General features: G+C 43.7%; 1 protein-coding gene across 1 annotated transcript; it reads right to left on the reverse strand.

Moving 5' to 3' along the window:
- Positions 1 to 278: 278 nt before the first annotated feature.
- CDK5R2 (cyclin dependent kinase 5 regulatory subunit 2) lies at positions 279 to 1,211 on the reverse strand. The gene has a single exon (XM_070957148.1). It carries the CDS (start codon positions 1,209 to 1,211, stop codon positions 279 to 281), a length of 933 nt encoding a protein of 310 aa, XP_070813249.1.
- Between the last annotated feature and the right edge of the window lie 14,628 nt (positions 1,212 to 15,839).

The raw sequence follows: 15,839 nt of genomic DNA on the forward strand, positions 1-15,839 counted from the left end.
GTGGCTGTAGCAAACTTCCTCCATCCCCATATGCAGACCAAAGCCTACCAAAGGCTTGTGGGGCAGAATGGGAAGCAGTTCCATGATGCTACCTGTACAAAAGAGGATGACTAAGGGCTATGCCCCCCCCCCACCCCCGGCAGCTCCCCAATCCTCGCCCCTGGTTTTATTCCTCCAGGAGAAGCCCTAGTTGAGTCAAGCCTTTAGGTGAGAAGGGGATGAAGAGGTGAGCTCTATCTAGAAGGTTGGGGGTGCTGCGGAGGGCCCCCCTGAACTTCCTAACGGTCCAAGCTTATAGTCCAGTGTTTGTTGGTGCTGGAGGAGTCCTTTGTGGACGCCCCCTCGCCTTCGTTCTTGAGGTCCTGGAAGACCTGCGTGAAGAAGTGCGGGTCAGAGTTGATCTGCAACATCTTGGTGCTCAGGCCTTGGATGATGGAGAGGCAGCGGTCCCAAAAGCGCTCCTTGTCACCCTCAACCAGAAAGGGCTTGAGCGGGTAGGAGATTTCATTGCCCATATAGGAGTAGGCCAGGTAGAGGCAAGTGAGGAAGGAGGCTTGAAGCTCCGCCTGGCTGCCAATCTGGTCGCCTTGCAGCGCCTCGCGACACAGCAGGTACACAAAGACCAGGTTGGCGGGGGTGATGAAGCCTTGGTCCTGCCAACCCTGGAGCAGGAGCGAGCGATCCACGCTGCGGAACCAGCCGATGAGTTCGCCGGGGCTCAGGTCCTTGAGCCTGTAGCATCGGCGGCACACGAAGTCCCCGAGGCAGCGGAGGAGCTCGCCCGTCGAAGCCTGCACGATCACTCTCCGCGGGGAGCCAGCGGCCGAGCGGTTGCTGGGCAGCGGCGGGGGCGGCGGCGGTTTTCCGTTGTCTTGGACGGAGACGGGCACGGTTGGCACCGGAACAGCCAAGGGACCCTGTTTGGTGCCGTCCGGCTGGGACTTGCGCACGTTCTCGCGGTTGCGTTGTTGCACCAGAGGATCCGATGCGCCTCCGGAGCCCGGCTTGGGCGTCACCTTCTTCGCGTTCTTCTTCTTTTTGGCAGAGGCGGCCACCAGGCGCTTCCAGGTGAGGGCAGAAATCAAAACGCCGGGCCGTTTCAAGCGGCTCTCGCCTTTGCCGTGAGCCCTGCCCGGAGCCGCTTTCTCGCCGAGCACCCCATTGCTGCCCTTCCCAGACCCGCCGGGCGACAGGGATAGCACGGTACCCATCCTGGAGGCGGCGGCGGAGGAGGCGGAGGCTTCCCCAGCTGCTGCTTTACGGGAAAGTCCTTACAGCTTCTGCCCAGACGCGCCCCGCACACCGGCCATGGGCTGGGGCGGGACGCAGTGGCCGCGCCGGCGCCTTGAGGCTGAACTTGCAGAGAAACCCAAAGGGAGCCGCAGCGAAGCCCACCGGGCTGGAGGAGCAGCGGCGGGTCAACCGGCGCTCAGGAGGAGCGTTCTCCGAACTCGCCGCAGCTCCGAGTGAAACCCGCCCCGCCCCCGCCCCGCCTCTGTACGGATAGCCAATCCCAAGCCTCTGCTTCTTTTCCCCGGGAGCCAATGGCCGCGAGGCATGGCATCGCCCCCCCTCCCCCAGCTTCCTTTTCTCTAGGGGGACGCCTCTCTTCCGGGGGGCTTCCAAATAAAAATAGAAAAGGGAAGCTCAGCCTTTGCCAGGCCTGTTTGGTTCCTTCCTTCTCAGGCTTAATGTCATTCATCGGCTCTTAAGGCAAGGGCGTGACCTACAAGGCTTGGCGGAGGCCAAGTCCAGCTCTCCAGAAATGGATGCTCTGCTGCGTCTCCCCCGTTATCCCCCGCCATTGAGTGCAACGCGCGGGGAGGCTGGCACATCCGGGTGCTTAAATAATCTTCATGCCTGGTACAAAATGTCAGACAATTGCGCAGACAAGTACTTTTCCTAAAGGGCGCCTTGGCGTAGCTAAGGCTAGGAAAGGAGGCTTTTGTTAAAAAAAGAAGAAGAAAAAAGCCATGCTTCGGATCTACAGGTCGTTAAGCATGCTCTCGTCCTCCTTGCCCCTCTAAGGAGGGTCCCCCCATGCTTCTAAGGCAGGTCTCCCCTTTCTCCCCCAAACATGAGCCCTGCATCTGCTCCATTTGAACCCTATAATCCCAATTCAACATAGGTATGTCGTTTTAAGATTCTGAGAGCTGGAGTCAGAAACCAAGGCATCTGTGTTGTGCACCGGGCAGAAAACAATTTAAAAGTTAAATCAGCATCTTACAGGTCAGCAGAACGCAAATTAGTCAACGTAGATCTAGCCTTGAGTTTTCCACCTAACCTCTGTCGTGAGATTGGCAACTTTAATAGCTCTGATCTCTAAATCCTTCAAGTCAACTCCTAGAGTACCGTCAGTAGGTAAGAAATGAGTAACGCAGAAATAATGCAATGGCCACAAGTTTTTGCTTGGCCTCTAGGTGCAGGGCTACATACTAGGGCATGTTCAGACCTCATAGCTTCATATGAGGAGAATACTGTGTCCAGAGGCTATTTTGATGCCTCATCCAGGTCATAAGAGCTCTGCAGTAGCAGTGTTAGACAAGCGTGGGAATATATTTGAGACTATTTGGTTTCTTCCAGGCCAGCATTTCTTCCAGAGCAGGGGTCAGCAACCTGCGGCTCTGGAGCCACAAGTGGCTCTTTCATCCCTCTGCTGCGGCTCCCTGTTGCTGATCGGCTTCACACTTGATAGGGCTTTCGGTTAGGACAGGTAGAGGAAAAAGGATGCTGCGCTAGGAGGAGACTCTATGGTGGGGGAACGGACTTCCAGTTGGCAGAGGAAAAAGGACACTGTACTAGGAGGAGACTCTATGGTGGGGGAATCGGACTTCCGGTCGGCTCCAGAATTGAACGGAGGCTTCTGGTTAGGGCCTTTGTGGCTCTTTGAGTGTTTAAGTTTGCCGACCCCTGTTCTAGAGGCACCATTTCTGCATCTGAATTGAAATTACCTGAAAAAGGTAATTGGGTGTGGCTAATATATTGGGTGTGGCTTGGTGGTGGGGTAATATGACAGAGGGCATGGCCAACTTTTTTTTTTTTACTTTTAAAACCATTTTTTCTACAACCTCTTTGGCTGAAGAGGTTGTAAAAAAATGCTTTTAAAAGCCTCTGACGATCCCAGCTGACTTGCCTGATCGGCAGAGGCTTTCTTTTTTTTTTTTTTTTTAAAAAAAACATTTTTTCTATAACCTTTTTCGGCCGAAAAGGTTGTAGAAAAAATGCTTTTAAAAGCCTCTGATGATCCCAGCTGAGCCGTGCGATCATCAGAGTCTTTTTGTTTTTTTACTTTTAAAAGCATTTTTTCGGCCAAAGAGGTTGTAGAAAAAATGCTTTTAAAAATAAAAAAGTAGCTTCTGATGATTGTGCGGCTCAGCTGGGCATGTGGGGGGGGGGGGCAGGGATTTTTGCTACCGGTTCTCCGAACCACCCACCTCCATTGCTACTGGATCGGGCAATCCGGTCCGAACCGGGAGCATTTCACCCCTGATTGATGATGCATGATGCTAAAAAATAAAGTTCAGGATCAATGAAGAGCCATAAATTGTCCATTGTTACGTATCAATGGTTAAACTCAGATTATCTCACAAAAGTGTGTTTGGGTATCAATGGTTCAAAAGATGATTGAGAATTTCACTGACATCGAAGGGAGCAAGCTTCTGTATTGATCTAGACATGTTGCATATTCCTCTTGAAGCAAGTTGCCTGTAGCAGATTATCTGCACAGTGTCTGGCCTTTTCCAAATAGGCAAGTAGCTAATCTCTCAGGATAAAATATAATCGTACAGCAAGTTTTAGCTTGCCTTAGATGTTTATCCCAAGCTTCTGCCTTCCATTGGTCGAATATCCGTTCTGCAGTATATTAATCACATTCTTATTGTACCTATGATGTTAGTGCCAACATGGATTTGGGATTCAAGTAATAAAGCCTTTATTCTACAATCTCTCAGGATCAGATCCTATCTCAGGGTGACCTGACACTCTCCTTGGTAAGTGGGGAAGAAGGAAGATAACCATTGCCATTTGCCAGTTACAATGTTTCACAATGACCTAAATTAAAGAACCTCATCTCTAGTCCACAGCATCTAGGAATTCGTTCATAAAAACCATCGCATGAGAAAATGGAATGCCAAGAATAGAAGGTTTTACTGAACTAGCAAACTGGTGAAGAAATATATACATCTTCTATATAACTCTTGATTTGATATTTTTTATTTGATGACAAATTTCACAAAAAAGCGCATACAGGACTCCCAATACATTTTTTTTTTTGTCTACTAAAATGCATCTCTCTGCATTTTTAAAAGTTTCTCCTTTGGATCAAGTCAGGAGGTATAAGATGCAACATGGGGAAACAAACTTATGTCCAAATAGACATTTGCAATGGCTCACAATGATAGGCGATATTACGAAAATAAATCCTGCATGTGCAAAGACTTGGACTGGTTTCAACTAGTTGACAAGGTTTAAAATAATAGGTTAACATGCATTGATGGCCAAGAAAGACTTGGTGAAATGCCTCAGATCTTTTGATAAGGACAATATGGGGGTGTTTGGGAGCCTTGAACAAGGAGACGGTCATAGTGTACCTGGATAACCCAAGATATGGTTTTACTAAAGTTTTTTTTAAAAGTTTATTTTGCAAATAGTACTCAGTCAACATTTAATTGCCACCATTAATACTGCATACAGTAGAGCTACACAAGGTTTTTTAGCCATCCTTGCACAAATAATAGATGGGGTGATAATTATTTAGATAAATCTAAATAATAGATTTATCTTAGAACTGTTCTACTTCAGGCTTTGCTTCTATAATGGAATAATCTTCATTCATTCATTTGTTCGTTTGTTCATTCATTCGTTCAGATAGCACAATAATATTTCAGGGATCCGGCAAGGCAAAGGCTCTTTCTTCTGATATAGGTATGACACTGCTGTTTTAACTAGGCTTCTTCCTAAAAGTTCCTTCCTATTCATAAATGCACTAACAGCAGCTGGCAAACAATGTGAATCAATCAACTCTATGAAGCATATAGTGAAATAATGGGATTTGCCACTGTAGGATAGAATGATGGCTCCTAACTGAAGGGTTTAAAAGAGACTTCATAAAAATTGTATGTCTCTGAATTCCAGCTCCTGCATAGAAGGCTTTGTGGCCTCACATTTCTGCTAAACCAAACTTGCTTAGACCCAGCCAAGCTGTTCCCCATCTTCTTATGCTCTCTTAGGATCATTAACCTTTTTACAGGTGTTTTCCCTTTTGAGACTGTGCCCTGGTCATGTTTACTTCAAAGTAAATTGCCCCAAAATCAGTGGGATTTACTCCTGAATAAACACCCAGAAGCTCCTAATTGCTCCAGCTCTAAAGACAAGATCCGAGAGCAGGAAACAATATCAGATTGCAAACCAGACTTGTAAAAGACAGAAATTACACTACCAACAATGCATTATCTCACACATAGAAAGGACAACTTAAGGAGGAATAGTTTCATTTAAGTCATAATCTTCCATCTTTCTTTGCTACCGCAATGCAATACATTCATTCATATGATTTGATAACATATGCCAGTGAAATATACTGTAAAGTGTAGGGAAAAATTGAACAGGTATTTCTGCATTCAGCTCCAGAATTACTTTGCAATCTCCAAAACATTCTCTGATCATGACACTGAAGCTCAGTAAAATGTTTGCCATTTTCAGGCAAGAAACCAATTAAAAGCCTTGTTTTAGCTTTGAATGGTTAAAAACCTTGTAGACTCAAACAGAAAAGCCACCCTTACTTTGCACTGTGGTAAATTCTTCAGAATAACATCTTAAAGAGGGTGGGGGGGAGGGCAGCTGCCAGTCAGTGCAAAGTTGCCTCCTCCCTCATTAAACAAATAGGATGAGCTGCAGCTTCTCAAACATTATTTGAGGAGGTCTCTCCCTCCCCCATTTTTTGCCCCCCCCCCCGGACTGTTGCCTGCCTGGTTCGGCCTGTTTGTTTTACTCATCTTCAGTTGTCTGTTGGGACTTTTGTCATCTCCCCTATTTGAACTGCTATCTGACTCCTGGCTCCTCTCACACCGTGAAGTGTTACATCTTATCTTTTCACCCCTATTACTGCCTTATTGGTCTCGTTGTATTGGTCAGAGTTATGGAGTTACAGACTGATGAACTATGAATCCTGGTGGACTGCTGCTGCATCATGTTCCTAGGAACTGCTTTATGACTCCGCCGGTGGATGTTCCCCACCTAGTCACCGTGAGAGGGTGGCTGCGGCTGGTTCCGCGGGACTCATTCATTGCAGCCTTGGATTCTCCACCGCTGTGAGAGAGCGGTGGTTATGCCGGCCTGGGTTGACTCCTATTTTACCATCATTATCCCTCTTGTTTTTCATCTCGGTTTCCTGTTGCTATTTTCCATCCACTTCTCATTTTTATTATGGCTTACACTTCGGCGACCCTCCTTGCTCTGCGAGATGCCCCCCTCTCGCAGACATGGCCTTCGAATTTATCGAAGGCCTACCTCAAGGACGGGTTTTGGAACCCCGAGTGGTGGCATGCTTCTAAGCGTGGTTTGAGGGGTTTTTTAATTAATGTTTTTAATCAAATTTTAAGGGGACCCGGGAGGCGGGTGGTAAGGGTTGAGCCGGGGGCGGCTCCTACGGTTCAGCAATTGGGCCCGTCGGATGGTTGTGGGGGGAGGGAGGGAGGAGGAGGGAACAAAGAGGCTCAGCGGAGAGAGGGTCTTCCAATCCTTGTGGCAGTTGGGAGACGCAGAGGTCGGGAGAGGGGGGGGCTAGGAGGGCGCCGCCGCTTCGTTCAAGCGGTGGTGCCCTCCTGCCCCCTCAGCTCATCCTGCTCCCCCGACGGCGACAGAGTGCGGAGCCCTGGACTCCGACTGGTGTACTTAAATGCCAGGTCCGTGGTGAACAAGACACTCCTCGTCCGAGATCTTATAGACGAGGAGGACGCGGACCTGGCTTGTATCACTGAGACCTGGCTGGGGACGGAGGGCGGTGTCCCTCTCGTGGATTTGTGTCCCCCAGGTTTCCGGATACTACACCAGCCACGACTCCAGGGGAGGGGCGGAGGAGTGGCGGTAGTTATTAAGGAAAGTCTTAGGCCTAGGGAGGTCACTGTTCCTCAGGTTGGCGGGTGTGAATCCCTCCTTTTGAAATGGGACCCTGGAGTTCAGTCTGGGCTGTTGATCATGTACCTCTCCCCCAGCTGCGTGGCCTCAGCCCTGCCCGCACTACTAGATGTCTTAGCCGAATTGACGGTGGAACTCCCCAACCTTTTGGTTGTGGGAGATTTCAATCTGCCATCGGCCGGTGAGTCATCTGAGTTGGTGCGGGAGTTCATGACCTCCATGACGGCCATGGACCTGGCTCAAATTGTACAGGGCCCAACTCATATTGGAGGACACACACTCGACCTTATTTTTCTCTCTGGACAGTGGATAAATGATCATGGGGAGGGGACTCTATCTATTGACCCTCTGTCATGGACCGATCATTCCCTCCTTAGACTCGACTTTTCCTCCGCCACCCCCCGTCGCAGGGGTGTGGAACCAGTAAGATGGTTCCGCCCCAGGCGCCTGATGGAACCTGAAAGTTTCCTGATGGAGCTTGGGTCATTTCCCGCCTCCTTAGCCCACGATTCATCTGAGTCCCTTGTCGCGGCCTGGGAACAGGCTGCGGTGGGGGCCTCGGATCGAATCGCGCCTTTGCGGCCTCTGATCCGACGCAGATCCCGGGCGGCTCCTTGGTTTACCGTGGAGCTCAGGGAAATGAAGCGTCGGAAAAGACGCCTGGAGGGTGGTTGGAGATCCTCCCGATCCGAGTCCGACCGAACACAACTAAGAACCCATATTAGGTCTTATCTTGTGGCGATGGAAGTGGCGAAACGTAACTATTTCACCACTCTCATTGCATCTGCAGAAAATCGCCCAGCAGCCCTGTTTAGAGTGACCCGCTCCCTCCTTAATCAGGGAGCGAGGGAGGACCCCTTACAGGGCCGTGCTGAGGATTTTGCACAGTTTCTGCAAGATAAAATCACTCAGATTCGGACCGGGTTGGACTCCGACTGGACAGAGTCCGTTGAGGTGACAGGGCCTAGTCTCGGTGGAGACATCTGGGTTGAGTTTGAGCCTGTTTCATTGGATGACGTGGACAGGATTATGGGTAGGTTGGGGTCTTCCACATGTTTACTGGACCCTTGTCCCTCCTGGCTTGTTTCGGCAGCCAGGGAGGTGACTGGAGACTGGATCCAGGCTATTGTCAACGCTTCACTAAAGGAAGGGGTCTTTCCCGCTGTGCTTAAAGAGGCGGTGGTTCGACCCCTCCTTAAGAAGCCTAACCTGGATCCTGACGTACTTAACAACTATCGTCCAGTCTCCAACCTTCGCTTTTTAGCGAAGGTTGTTGAGTCCGTGGTGGCACAGCAATTCCCTCAATTCCTGGAGGAAACTGACTACCTGGATCCTTACCAATCTGGTTTCAGGCGTGGCCACAGCACGGAAACGCCATTGGTCGCCCTAGTAAATGATCTCTGGTGGGCCAGGGATGGGGGTTGCTCCTCCATCCTGGTCCTTCTTGACCTCTCAGCGGCATTCGATACCATCGACCATGGTATCCTGCTGCAGCGGCTCAGGGGGATAGGGTTAGGAGGCACTGTTTTACAGTGGTTCTCCTCCTATCTCTCGGGCCGTCTGCAGTCTGTTTGGGCGGGGGGTCAGGGATCCTCCCAGAGGCCTCTCACTTGTGGGGTGCCTCAGGGATCGGTTCTCTCCCCTCTGCTCTTTAATATCTATATGAAACCGCTGGGTGAGATCATCCGTGGTTTTGGGGTGAGGTATCATCAATATGCTGATGATACCCAGCTTTACATCTCCACCCCTGACCACCCTAGGGATGCCCTTTCCGTGATGTCCCACTGCCTGGAAGCGGTGCGGGTTTGGATGGGGAGGAACAGGCTTAGACTCAACCCTTCCAAGACTGAGTGGCTGTGGATGCCGGCATCCCGGGATCTGGAGGTTCCATCCTTAATGATCGGAGGTGAAATCCTTGCTCCCTCCGACAGGGTCCGCAACTTGGGTGTCCTCCTGGATTCTCGGCTGTCTTTAGATGACCATCTGACGGCCGTAACCAGGGGGGCCTTCGCACAGGTCCGTCTTGTGCGCCAGTTGCGCCCGTTCCTAGACCGGGATGCCCTCGCCACGGTCACTCACGCCCTTGTTACCTCTAGGTTGGACTACTGTAACACCCTCTACATGGGGCTGCCCTTGGGATGTGTCCGGAGGCTTCAGCTAGTCCAAAATGCAGCCGCGCGGGTAGTTACGGGGGCGTCTAGATACTCCCGTGTAACACCTCTCCTGCGTGAGCTGCACTGGCTACCGGTGGCACTCCGGATACGTTTCAAGGTGCTGGTGCTCACCTATAAAGCCCTTCATGGCTTAGGCCCGGGGTACTTGCAGGACCATCTCCAGCCGTTCTCCCATCGTCCTGTGCGCTCTCACAGAGTCAGCCTCCTCAGGGTGCCGTCGGCCAAACAATGTCGGCTGACGACCCCCAGGGGGAGGGCGTTCTCTGTGGGAGTCCCGACCCTCTGGAATGGATTGCCCACTGAGCTCAGGACAGCCCCCGACCTTCTTTCCTTCCGTCGCGAGCTGAAGACGTGGCTCTTCCGCCAATTAAACTGATCCGTTTGGGGGTACACTGGTATAATTTTAAATCGTTTTTAATTGGGTTACTGATTTTAATTTGATATTGTATTGTGATTTGTATTGAAGTTGTCATTTTGTAAGCCGCCTTGAGTCCCTAGGGAGAAAGGCGGCATATAAATCGCAATAAATAAATAAAATAAATAAATTATTTAATGTTTCTTCCAGCTTCTCAATTTTTGGCCATGTAGATGCTATTACTCTGTCATGTATCCCAGACAGCATAGCCAATAGAGGAATTTATGGAAGTTTCTTTTTTTTTTATTATTATTATTTTTTAAATTTTTTATTGTAAACAAACATACACATATAGACATAGACGTTAAAACAAACTAGACATAAACTAACTATACAATGAAATCAAGTCATATAACTTGCACTTTGAAAGTAGAGTTACTTCGGTAATTATATATCAATATATCTATATATATTATCTTTCATCTTGTATCAATGTTTATATAACGATATTTCCTTTTGTTTGCTTATTTTTGTGTCCTTGGGTGGTATTCTCTTTTTTCGTGTCTTTTTTATCTAACCATTTGTACCATTCTTGCCAAATTAAGTAAAAGTCTGTATCTTCTTTTCCTTGTATTTCTCTGGTCAATTTATCCATTTCTGCACATTCCATAATTTTTTGTATTATTTTCTCTTCTGGTGGCGTGTTTTCCAATTTCCACATTTGTGCGAAGACGATTCTAGCTGCGGTTAAGATGTGTATTATCAAGTATTGTGTCTCTTTTTTATAGTCCTTTGTCAATATACCTAGTAGATAGGTTTCCGGTCTGAGGGGTACTTTTTGGGCGGTAATTTCTTCCAGCTGACTTTGAATTGTTTTCCAAAATTTTTTAACTTTAGGGCATGACCACCACATGTGGTAGTAGGTCCCCTTCTGTATTTTACACTTCCAACAGTTCTGATTAGTATTGGGAAACATCCTTGCCAACCGTGCAGGGGGGAGATGCCACCTATAAAACATCTTGTATGTGTTTTCTTTGTAGGGCACGGACATTGTCAGCTTAGTATTTACTTTCCATATTTTTTCCCAATTCTCTAGGTTAATATTATATCCAAAATTTTTAGCCCAAATAATCATATTTTCCTTCACCACTTCTTCTTCCAATTTGTATTTTAATAGATAATTATATATTTTAGTTATTAATTTATCATCTGATTGCATTATAATTTTATCTAATTCATTTCTTTCTTTTTGGATTCCAAATTTTTCCATATCACTTTTATATCTTGATTTTATCTGTAAATACGGCCACCAATCAATATCCGTGCCCTGTTGTCTCAGCTCTTCTCTTGTTTTCATATCTCCCTCTGTGTTCAACAATTCGTCATAGGTTTTCATCCTGTCTGTGTCCATTGTGTTCGGGTAGATTTGGGCCTCCATGGTTGATAGCCATCTTGGGATTTTGTCGTAGTGCTTTCTCCTTATTTCAATCCAAATTTTTGCCAGTGCTCCTCTGATATAATGTCTCCTGAAGTGTTCATGTTGTCTGGGTTTTTCCTCCCATAGAAATGCGTGCCAGCCTTTTGACAGATCAAATCCTTCTAATGCTAGTGTTCGTTTATCTTTGAGTGTCATCCAATCCTTAATCCAGGTTAAGGCTGTTGCAGTGTAATAGGTTTGCCAATCTGGTAGTCCCATGCCTCCCCTTTCTTTAGTGTCCTGTAGGTATTTCAGTTTAATCCTGGCTCTTTTTCCTTGCCATAAATACTTTAATATCATTTTGTCAAGGTCTCTGAAGTATGATTTTCCTGGGTTTATCGGAATTGTTCTAAATAGATATAGTATTTTTGGTAAAATTGTCATTTTAATTGAAGCAATTTTGCCTAGTAGTGATAATTTCAATTTACTCCATACCTCTAAGTCCTTCTGGATTTGTTTGGCCAATTTGATGTAATTATCCTCTTTGAGGGATGATACCTTATTGGTGAGCCAGATTCCTAAATATTTTATTTTTGTTGTTGTTTGTATTCCTAATGTCTCTTCCAACTCTTTCTCCTGGGTTTTTGTCAAATTTTTGGTTAGTAGTTTTGTTTTTTGTCTATTAATTCTCAATCCTGCCACTTCGCCATATTGATCTATCTTCCTTAGTAAATTCAGTCCTGATTGTTTTGGTCGTTCTAGAATGAATACTACATCGTCCGCGAATGCTTGTAATTTATACTCCTGGTTTTTGGTTTTTAATCCTTTTATTTCATTGTCGTTCCTAATTTCATTCAACAGTGGTTCCAATGCTAATATATATAGTATAGGAGAGAGAGGACATCCCTGTCTCACTCCCTTAGATATTTTGAATTGGTCTGTCGTCTCTCCGTTTATCCATATTTTTGCTATTTGGTCTGAGTATATTGTTTTAATCATATTTAAGAATTTGTCGCCTATTCCCATTTTTTCTAGTTGCAATATTAAAAATCCCCAATTAAGATTGTCGAATGCCTTTTGTGCGTCAAGAAAGAGTAGAGCCATCTTTTCATTTGATTTTTGCTCATAATATTCCAGTATATTAATTATTGTTCTTGTATTCTTATTAATTTGCCTATTTGGAATAAATCCATTTTGATCAGGATGGATGTAATTCACGATAATTTTCTTCATTCTCTGGGCCATGATTGATGTAAATAGTTTATAATCTACATTTAGAAGTGATATAGGTCTGTAGTTTTTGGTTTGGGTGAGGTCTGAGTCTTCTTTAGGTATCAGAGTGATAATTGTTTCAATCCATGATTTAGGAATTTTGGCTTCTAAGATTGCTTCATTTAGGACTTGTAATAAAATGTCATCTATTGGCTGGTATTCGATTTTGTAAAATTCCGCTGGAATGCCATCTGGGCCTGGTGTTTTATTGTTATTCAACTTCTTCTTTGCTTCCATTAATTCTGACATCGATATTGGTTTGTTCAAGAGTTCTCTTTGAGTTTCCTTTATTTCTTGAATGTTGGATTTATTTATATATTCTTTCACTTTTCCCAATTGAATTTCTTCCTGTGCATATAGTTCCTGATAAAAATTTCTTACGATTCGCTTTTTTTCTTCGTCCATGTGTTGTAATTGCCCTTGTTCATCTTGTAGTTGGTGTATTATTTTTTTTTCCTTTTCTTTCTTTAGTTTATAAGCCAACCAACGTCCTGTTTTATTTGCGAATTCGAATTGGTTTTGTTTTGCCATTTTGATTTTCCTAGCTATTTCTGTTGTTGTTATTAAATTTATTTCATGTTTGATGAGATTTATTCTCCCCTTGATCTCTTTCTTGTCAGGTCCATTCTGTAATTCTGCTTCCTGTTTTCTGAGCTCAATCAATAAATTGTTTCTTCTTTGCTGTTTCTCTCTGTTTTTCTTCGCCTTAAATGAGATTGTTAATCCTCTTATATATGCTTTTGTAGTGTCCCATAGGACTTGCAATGATGTTAGTTCCCTGTTGTTTATTTGGAAGAATATCTCCATCTCTTTCTTTATCATCTCTATATATTCTTTATCTTTAATAATCTCTCTATCCATCATCCATCGTCCCCTTTTTGGCTGGCCTTTCCAGACTATTGTTATAGGACTGTGGTCCGCCCATACATTCGGTGTGATTTCAATTTCTTTTATATTTTCTCTTAATTCTGCAGTCATCCAGGCCATGTCTAGTCTGGACCAGGACTGATGGGGATTTGAGTAATAAGTGTACTGTTTTTTAGTTTTATTCAGTTCTCTCCAGGCATCTTTCAATTGTAACTCTTGAGTCATGTCCTTAAAAGAATCAGGTAGTGTCTTTTTCCTAGAGTTATTTTTTTTGTTACTTTGGTAGTCATAGTCCATGTCCACGATTGCATTGTAATCCCCTATTATACATAGATGTTCGTAGTCTAATTCTTTAATTTTATCATGTATCTTTTTAAAGTATTCTTTTTGGCTCCCGTTCGGGGCATATATTGATATCAATAACATATTTCGGGTCTCCATCTTAATATCTATCATTAGTATCCTGCCATCTTCATCTGTGTAAATTTGTTTTGCCTGGATATGGCTTTTAATGTATACTGCGATACCTCTTTTTTTTTGATCTGATAGTGAGGTGAATAGTGTTCCAAGTTTTCTGTTTTCTAGTAACTGTTGATGTTGTTTTTTGATATGTACTTCTTGTAGGTTGATAATATCTATGTCTAATTTTTGAAGTTTTCTGAAAGTGTGTGTTCTTTTGGTTGGTAGATTAAGGCCGTTTATATTAATTGAGATTAATTTCAACTCTCGTCCCATTTCCTTTAGTTTTTCTTTATTAGTTTAAGTTTACTTGTGTTTCTTGTTACCATATGCGTTTTCTCCCTAGCCCCTTCTCTCTCCATCTTCTCCCTTTCCCTAGGGTCCTTCTCTTCCTTCCCTTTTTTTGTTTCCCCCATGGGGTGTTCCTGGTTTACATTATCTGAATCACGTCTAGTTTCCTGTTCCTCTTCTATTATAAAGTGAGTGTCAAAGAATTCTTGTGCCTTCTCTATCGTATCGATTTTATATTTTTTGTCGTCCCAGGATATTAAGATTCCCTCTGGCACCAGCCAGCGGAACATTATTTTGTGTTGAATCAGTAGGGTTGTCAAAAAGTTGTAGTTTTTTCTGTATTCTCTTATTCTTCTTGGAACTTGTTTTAAGGTTATTATTTCTTTCCCTTGGTAGCAGGGTTTTCCCTCTCTCATGGACGTGTAGATCTCTTCTTTTACAGTTTTACGTGCGAATCTAACATGTATTTCTTTAGGTAGTTTGTTCCTACGAGCATAGTTCGTATGGACTCTATATATTTCGTCAATTTCTCTACTAATATCGCTTTTTTCCTTTTGGGTAGCCTCTACTAATATATCTGTCATCAGGTCTCTTAGATCTTCTCCTTTTGTTTCTGCAATATTTTGAAATCGCAAAAAGAATGATGCTTTTTCTAATTCTAAATGGGTAATTGACTCTTCGAGTTCTCTATTTGACTCTATTTGATTTTGTTCGATATTGTCCATCTTTTTCTCCGTTAGGATCATTTTGGCTTCCATGTTTTGGATTCGTTCTTCATTTTTGACTATGTTTTGTTGTATTCTCTCGATCTTATCGTCCATTTTTTTAATATTATCATTTATTTGTCCTACTTCTGATTTCAATTCCTCATGGTTCTTTTTTGTTTCTTCATGATTATTCGCAATTGTTTCTTGGGTTTTGTTCATCCCCTCCTGAATCATAGCTAGTATAGACTGTATATTCTGTATGCTGTGTGCACTGGCAGCTTTTTCTTTGTCTGTAGTTAACATTGTGTCTATGGTTTTTTGTTGTGCAGGTGAAGATTGTGTAGATATTGGGTTTGTTGTTAATTTTTTCCCTGATTTAGTTATTGTTAGTGAAGATGTTGCCATCGTTGTCTTTTGTATTACTTTTCCCCAAATTTTCATATACTAATTGATTGGGGGTGGATGAAATATCGTTATATAAGGATCGGGTTAATTAATTCGAAGGAGTTAGGGGGAAAAAACAATATTTTAACAATTCATTCTTCTATTCTTATCCCTAAACAGTATGATGCAATTAATGTTTAAATACCAAATAATCACAATACTTAAATTCACTTTAAAAATTAAACAATCTCTATATAACCTTTATATGGTAGATCAATGGGATTTAAAGTTCTCTATAAATCATCTAAAGTATTCTACGAGTTATATCACCGTTACCAATACAAGCTACCTATATTAATTATCACAATTACTATTCCTTAATGATATCTATAACAATCTCTATGCAGTGTCTATATTAATATCTAACTTTCTAGTCAATATGCAATATAATTCCACTTAATCAATATATTATTTTGCAATCTATATAGTTGTTTCAATATGGTAATGATATCTATAACAATCTCTATGCAATGTCTATATTAATATCTAACTTTCTAGTCAATATGCAATATAATTCCACTTAATCAATATATTATTTTGCAATCTATATAGTTGTTTCAATATGGTAGGAAACAGTAAGACAGTAAAAGAGAAGAGAAAAAAAAATAGTAATGTTAAATCAATTCCTTAATGTATATTATAATAATTTCAAGTTTGATATTAATGTTCTTAAAACTGAGTTAAGTAAGTTTTAAAATAGATGAAATTTACTAAATTAG

Source organism: Pituophis catenifer, unplaced genomic scaffold (genome assembly GCF_029215685.1).
Source record: "Pituophis catenifer annectens isolate HBS135680 unplaced genomic scaffold, rPitCat1.0.hap2 SCAF_1, whole genome shotgun sequence".
NCBI classification, from domain to species: Eukaryota; Metazoa; Chordata; class Lepidosauria; order Squamata; family Colubridae; genus Pituophis; species Pituophis catenifer.

Excerpts from the sequence above, each read along its gene's own strand:
- CDK5R2 (XM_070957148.1), bottom strand. The coding sequence starts at position 1,211 with ATGGGTACCGTGCTATCCCTGTCGCCCGGCGGGTCTGGGAAGGGCAGC.